General features: G+C 52.5%; 1 protein-coding gene across 2 annotated transcripts in view; it reads right to left on the bottom strand.

Moving 5' to 3' along the window:
• Window positions 1-2,242: 2,242 nt before the first annotated feature.
• LOC122574497 (protein tiptop) overlaps window positions 2,243-7,446 on the bottom strand; it is a gene marked incomplete in the record, with an annotated part of 90,597 nt that continues 85,393 nt past the window's right edge. For both annotated transcript variants that reach the window (XM_043742168.1, XM_043742169.1), the window contains 1 exon segment: window positions 2,243-7,446. In XM_043742168.1, coding sequence (XP_043598103.1) covers window positions 4,472-7,446 — 2,975 coding nt within the window.

The following is a 7,446-nucleotide window of genomic DNA, read 5'->3' as shown; positions in this document are numbered from 1 at the left end:
CGAATGCCGATAAATTCTCTTACAATAGAACGTATAAAATAGAATAACCACGAATTGAGATGAAAAATTAAGTTGTACAGGAGTTACGTGTCGCCTGGATTCATCGCGTTTGACGGTTTCAGGTTACATAAAGTGATAATCATAGATATTTATACTAATTTTCTGCTATGAAATTTTTAAAGTATACGAAAGAATAGAAAGTCTATATTCGACGTAATAAATTATAGTAATAAAAGGGTAATTAGTTGCCAGATGTAGAGAAAATAATCGCGTCTCGAAGGTTTGATGACGAACCTATCGCCATTTTATTATTTAGACCTGTTGGAAGATAGATTCGACGAATCTCTGAATCAGTTAACCGTTATTTTCTTCAAACTCCGAGTAAGATTGTCCGTTTTAAATCATCTAGCTGCTTTTCATTTATGGAACGCTGTGCGTCGATCCCTTTCTGCTCGCCGGTAATAACACGGTTCAGATTTTGCGAGGAATTTGAAAATTGACGAAAGAGGGAGAGGTGGTCGCTGGTCGATTAAGTTTCGATAATATCGGAGGGAGCGAACGCGAAAGGGAAGTAAAACGGATTCCTGCGTGAAAACAGCCAGCGGTTTGGTTATCAGTTGACCAGAACCTCTACAAATCTACGGTTATCGGACTGCCAGATCTCTCGAGACCGCTTTTTGGTAAGTTCCTGCAACGCCTTTGCTCTCGTTCATCGGCGTATCGCCCACGCGCAGCTTCCTGGAACCAGGAAAAATCAGAAAAGGTGGAAAGAAATGAAAGTAGCGAAGCAAGCAAACGAATACGCCTGTACGTTTCATTTCTGCCGCGTACGAACTGTCGCGATGCATCGATGAAATTGTATCAATTAAAATGAATCGAAAAAGTCGATACACAAACTCGATTGGATCGTTATTACTGGACTAAAAATAAACTCAAATAGGCAGGGTATTTTCCGAAATTGTTTATACAGATTATTATTTTGCCCGGGTATCGGGAGTTTCGAATCGCAAAAATATCATGCAGTGCCGGAGTTTTGAAAACTTTCTGGAATATCCCATTGCTCGTTGAAACGTTGCGCGCGAATCGACGAACGAGGACACAGGAAGGAAGATACCCAACACAGCGAGGAACTGAAGCTGAGGTACGATTGGAAGAACGAAGGAGCGAAAAGAGGAGAGAGAAATGGATAGAAAGGGGAGGTGGAAAGAAAAGAAGAAAAGAGACAGGAGCTCCTTTCTTTAAAGCGAGGGTTACTTTAAGGATCGTTCGAGAATCGGTAGTCTCTCCACCAATGTTTTATTTTATCCTCTCCGCTCCATAAGATCGCATTCTTTACGACCCATTAGACGAATTCATTACCAGACCCAGGCAATAGGTAGGTGAGGTCCGTAAGCCCTCTATCCTTCCTCTTCCTTTCCCCCCTTCTTCGCCCCGAACAACGGCTCTGTTTCCATCTCGTTCGCCCGCGTTTGTTTCTCGCGTCAGACAGCGCTTCTTCCAATCTGTCGCGAGTCCTGCGACGGAATTCGACGGTACGACGAGCTATGAGTGAAAAGAAAGACAAATACGTGGAGAACGTAGAGTGGAAAAATTGAAACAGGCATGTGCAAAGTAGATAAGTAGAGTGAAAATTTGATCAATCGAATTCATTGGGATATTCCCTATCGAATACGAATTTTGGGGGAACTGGAAGAGATCTGTGGCCCAAATTGAGAATTTGTATCGGAGGAATAACATGCGCAAGGAGGTGGCACGAGAAATTCTTTCGTCGATCGGTTGCCCCGACACGCTGCTCTTTCTTCTTTTTAATTTTTGAACGCGGACTCCTCTGTATCCACTGACAATTTTCTTATAAGTTTTGTAGGAAATTTGTGGAAGGCGAATTTTATTACGGGGAATAACCATTTTCGTTTGTGGGAAGAAAGACTTGGAAATCGCTCGATGCACCGAACCGACATGACCGGAAGCAATCGAGCACCGGACCGATACGACCGCGTAAATGAATTTGATCTACTGCAAGACTTCCGTTCGTTGGAAACAATGATTTCTTATAAACAATTTGTAGGCAGAATTTTATATTTTAATGGAAAATTTAGTCTTTCTTTAGGATTTTCGTGATACGTACTTGATATGGAATCCAACGAAACGAAAAATTGTATGACAGCTAGTATATAATAGTTATGGCATGTAAGGAAGGATACACGGGATGTAGATGTACGAGTAAAGACAACTTAGACGAGAATTTACTTTATAACATATATATTTATTTGAGCTTTAATTGCATTTTAAAATACAACCGAAATAATTAAATAATGACAAATCTGGTAAAATGGTTTCAAGAGTCGCGTATACATGATGCATATCTTTGTGGTTGCGCATTTGTAAGTAGGTAGGTACTTTTCGAGCGTATTTTTCGCACGGTTGGCTATTTCTCGTTTCGTTTCTCGTATCCGCGAGTGCGTACGCGCCGCGTTAGTTTTTTTTTCCGCGCGTATGATGCCGCGTATCGCATCCGCGTAGACCACGTTCTTTTTTTCTCCTATACCCGCCACATTCTCTCAGCAGTCGTATATAATTACAATAATAATATTAATATTATCGTTATATCGATAAATACTTTTAAAGTCCGCGATGGAAGAATTAGAGTTTACAAGAAATACGTATACAAGTGTGTTCCGCTCCAAAATTGCGCTTTTAACTCGTCCTCGAACGCGCGCAATCATCGTCCCTTCGGCTCGCTCTTTCCCGCCCACTTTCTTCCTTCCTCTTTGCGTTCTCGCGTTTCACACGTTATTCATATTCTCGCTCGCGCGATCATACTCGTCCGGATTTCAATTCCTCTCTCGCGGTGTCGCTTTTGCCCGCTTCACGGCGTCAGCCACTTTTACTCTCGTTTCCCTTTCGTTCCTACTTTTCCAGTTCTCGAATGCACGCAAGCAAGCAAGCAAGCAAGCACGCACGCACGCACACACGCACACACGCACGCACGCAGGCAGAAGACGATTCGCCAGAGAACGCGTTGGTCGCGCGCCGTTTTTCCGCTCAGCCGAGAGACGATGGAGTCCCGGCGTGTTGGTAGCCGTTCGAAATGTTTCTTTTTTTTTTTCTCCTTTTTCGCTGCGTTTCCCCATTCGTTAATTGTATAGAGAATAATCGTAATCGTAATCAATATACACGGTATTCGCGATAATCCGAGCGATAGTAATGACAGTATTTTACACTTAAAACGTCGCGTCGACTCGCACGGCGCAATAAATATTATTTGAACAAAGAAAATTTACAATGGTCTACTCGTACGCTACGAGCGAAGGAAAACGATAACGTTCGAGGAGGCCGCGTCGCGCGCGCTCGACTCGCCGCGCACGTGTGTTTCGAGTATAACCGCGAGCCTCGCTATTGCACCGTGTTCTCGTTGCTCTCGATGCTCCTTTTATGCCGCTTTTCTCTCACTCAATGCAATCGTCGTCGTCGTCGTCGTCGTCGTCGTCGTCGTCGTCGTCGTCGTCGTCGTCGTCGTCGTACTCGTCAGCCGGTTCGCTTTGCAGAACACTCGTTGACTTTTTTGGACGAGGTCCGAATCCCGAACGCGATCTCACCGGTTTCGCAGCGCTAAGTATCAACAAAGAGATTCCTATACAAGGGCGGACCCTAGCCTAGCCTATGCGCTAATCAACTACGCTCTTATGTTCTAGAGGTATACATGCTGATCTGACCTTACGACAGCTGTGTGACAGGTAAGCCTTACCGTCCTACACCTTGGAAAATTTTCGCCCGCTATCCTCTCTGCCTTTGCTGCTCTTTTCTCCGCTTGCACTCGTTTGCAGTCGTTCGTTTATTCTCTACCACGCGCATTCTCCTTTTCGTACACAGAAACGCGCGCGCACACGCGCGCACGCACACACACACACACACGTACACGTACACACGTGTAGATACACGCACGTTCAAGCATACAAATTCTCTCTGTCGATCGCACGATCTTTCGCATCGCCTTGCTCTCTTTCTCAACCGCCAGTCGTAAATGTCCTTAAGTATTTATAAAATCACAAACTTTGTCGCTCGCCGAGCCCCTTGACTCAGCAGTGCCGCGAGATATGGTGGCATCACAATTTAATCAACGCACGTTCGATATCTGCCTCCTCCCTCTGTGTTCGTTGCGCGATTCGATTATCCGGTGACGAGTTGGTTCGATTCGATTTGAACGGGCGAAAAGGAGCGATAGGCATAAAGGGGGCGAATGGCGGACAGAGGGTGGAAAACGGAGTAAGGGAGGGGAGGGGAGAAAGACGAGAGACGAGGCGGTAGGAAACAGCGGAGACCGGATAATGGAATCGCGAGCGAAAAAGGATGGGTGTCCCGAGGCGGAGGTTTCGAAGGAGGTGAAATGGTGTTGCAATCGCGTCGCTAGTTACAGTCGTTACAGTATAGATACACTTATGTACAAGTGGCACCGCTACTTACGGGGCTCGGACTATACGTACTTGCTGGACAACTGCTTGGCCAGCTCCGTATACTTGAGAAATTTGGAGTGCGGACTCTCTTCGAGGGGAGAGGCCGCTGACTGAGACGGGCTACCGTTCGCCTGTGCAAGCGGCGGCGACTTGTTGCGCTGTGAAGTCGGGGGCGAGGAAGAACTGTGACCGGCCGGCGGCGGTCCGGTGGCGGAGGTTTGCGAGACCGCTGCTGCCGCGGCCGCAGCAGCAGCCGCCGCCGCCGCCGCGGCCGCCGCTGATCGGCCGATCGTCAGTGGATCGGGAATCACGCCGTCCTTGACGAAGTGCATCTTGGAAAGGTGATGCCTGTACGCGCCCTTGGAGATGAACGGCGTGTCGCAGAAGGCGCACTTCATGATCGAGTCGGCGGTGACGACGGCGTCGTTGCAGGCCCAGCTGAACGCCAAGATCGCTCCCGGAGTCGTCCCGGAACCGGGTCCGGTCGCGCCCACGCCGCTTCCAGCCGCTGCTCCGAGACCGGACGCGGCTCCAGGACCGCCACCGGATCGGGCCGCGCTGCCACTAGGTCCTCGCGTCTCCGTCTTGTCGCAAAGTTTCTGCAGCGCGGCCAAAGGATGGCTGCTGGTTTTGCGTCCCTGAGAGTCGACCGCGTTGTTCGAGCCTCCGCCGCTACCGCCACCACCGCCGCCACCGCTACCGCCGCCTCCGCCACCTCCGCCACCGGACAGGCTGTCGAACATGGAAGAAAGCGCCCCGAGACTGCTCGACCCCTTCGTGTCGGGTGTTCCACGCGGCGTTACCGACCGGTCGCTGCTCGTCGGACTGCTGGTGCTGTTCCTGCAGGGGCTGCGCGCGATCTGTTCCGGTTGGCCACTCGATCTAGGAGTCGGTGGGTTCATGCGAGGCGACAACACCTCTCGACCCTCCTCCGATCCTTCGTGCAAGCTGCTTCGTCGATGATTGAACGAACCTTGCTCCTCCTCGTCTCTGCAATCCTCCATGATCTCCTTCTTCACGAACACCTCGCGGTTCGACTGTGACTGAGTCTGCGACTGTTCCTCCTCGTTCGCCACGCGATCCTCCGACTCGTCGTCTCGGGGCTCCTTCTTGACCACCACGCTCGTCGCCGATGTCGCGGCCGAACTGGCCGCGGCAACGGAAACGGATGCGGTCGTCGACGACTCCTCGTCCCCGGATTCCTCGGTGGTTGGATGGTGACGACTCGAGGGCAAGGTTTGCGCACCCAGTTGCTTGTCCGGCGTGACCCGATGATGGTGGGAATGCCTGGTGTCCGAGTGGCCGACCGACGAAAGGTCCACGCGTCTCTCCGGCGTCATCGCGTCGGTTCTACCGCCGCTTCCTCGTTCCGACACGGAGCTCGACTCGCTTCCGCTGCGTTCCCGCCGCGCGGCCGAACTTGTCGCATAATGTTGCTGCTGTTGCTGATGCTGATGCTGTTGCTGATACGACCGGAGAAGGTTCATCGTCTGTGGATCGACCAACGGTTTCGTGTAATCGACGCTCTCGTCGATGCCCAGCCGCTTCAAGATGCTTGTACCCATCGGGGCTCCGGGTTGAGCGTGATGCAGACCCGGTGTACCGTGCCTCACGCGAGAATCGAAGCTCTTCTCGATCAGTTTCTCAATGGCGTTCAACACGGACGGCGAGGAACTACCGGTGGTCTCGCCGGCGGTCGGTGTCGGCGTGTCCTTTCCTGGTGTGGTGGCGTCGCTGGCCGACGAGGGCGACCGATGGTGTCTCGAGGACACCGACGAACCGTCTTCGGTGACGCTCTTGCGGCCGGTCTCGGTCGGCGGCAACGTGGCCGGTAGGTGATTCGACATCAACGCGTTCTTCAAGAAGTTTCGCTGATTCGCGCCCACGGTGCCCGCTCCGATGCACTGGCGTATATGATCGACGAAGATGGTCGTCTCGATCTTCTCGCCGCACTTCTCGCACGTTATACGACCGGCGTGTTTGCCGAGGCTGTGACTCAGCCCCGTAGCCGCGTCGCCGTTCTTGAACTCGTTCTGCGCTCGTTCCAGTTCCAACAATTTTCTCACCGGCAACGACTTCTTGCGTTTCTCCCGCGTCTGCCGCCTCCGACCGCCGCTCTCGGTGATCGATCGCATTATGTGCTCCTTGTAGTGGGAATTCTTCACCATGTGGTTGCTCAGTTCTTTCAGGGAGCTGAACGCTTGATCGCAAACCTTGCACGTGAGCACGGCGCTCACGTGGCTGCTGGTAGCGCCGGAGCCTGGGCCGGTAGCGTTTCCGGCGTGCGGCCCGGACGCGCCACCGCCGGCAACCGCGCCACCCCCGCCGCCAGCGGCGCCGGTTACGGATCCGCTGCCTGCACCGCCACCTCCGCTTCCTCCGCTTCCACCGCTGCCACTCTTGTTCTCGTCCGACGACTTCCACGAGATAATCTGCTCCTGGGAGATGATGTTGGTGTAATGTTGCGTCTGCTGCATGTGCGACGTCATCTCGGCGAGAGAGCGGAAACTCTGACCGCACCACATACACTTGAGAATCTGCCTGGTCTGCTCGGCTCCCTTTCCCAGCCAAACGTCTTGACCCCTGACCAGCTTCCTCGGCAGAGGCATCGTCTCCTTGATCAGCAGATTCAACTCGGATGGACTCTGTTTGCTGCTCGGAGTCGCGGAACCACCACCACCGGCGCCGGAGCCAGCGTTGTTGCTGGACGCGGTGGTTTGCGGCTGGTGCGGCTGGTGCGGCTGATGCGGCTGCTGCGGCGTCACGATACTGGCCACGCTCGGTGGCTGCGGGTGGAGCGCGGACGCGGCCGCTGGCACGGGCATGTTCACGCCGCAGTGCTTCGCCTCCTTCATGTGAGTCGTCATCGCGGCCAACGTGGGGAAACTCTGCTTGCACCATACGCACTTGAGCACGTCCTTGGCTTGATCGGCCCCCTTGTTCAGCCAGTGGGACTGCCAGGCACTGTGTCGACTGCCGGACGTGGAGCCGGCGG

Source organism: Bombus pyrosoma, linkage group LG13 (genome assembly GCF_014825855.1).
Source record: "Bombus pyrosoma isolate SC7728 linkage group LG13, ASM1482585v1, whole genome shotgun sequence".
In the NCBI taxonomy this organism is placed as follows: Eukaryota; Metazoa; Arthropoda; class Insecta; order Hymenoptera; family Apidae; genus Bombus; species Bombus pyrosoma.
The sequence above is the reverse complement of the archived record's forward strand: the minus strand, read 5'-3'. Positions and strand labels throughout refer to the sequence as shown.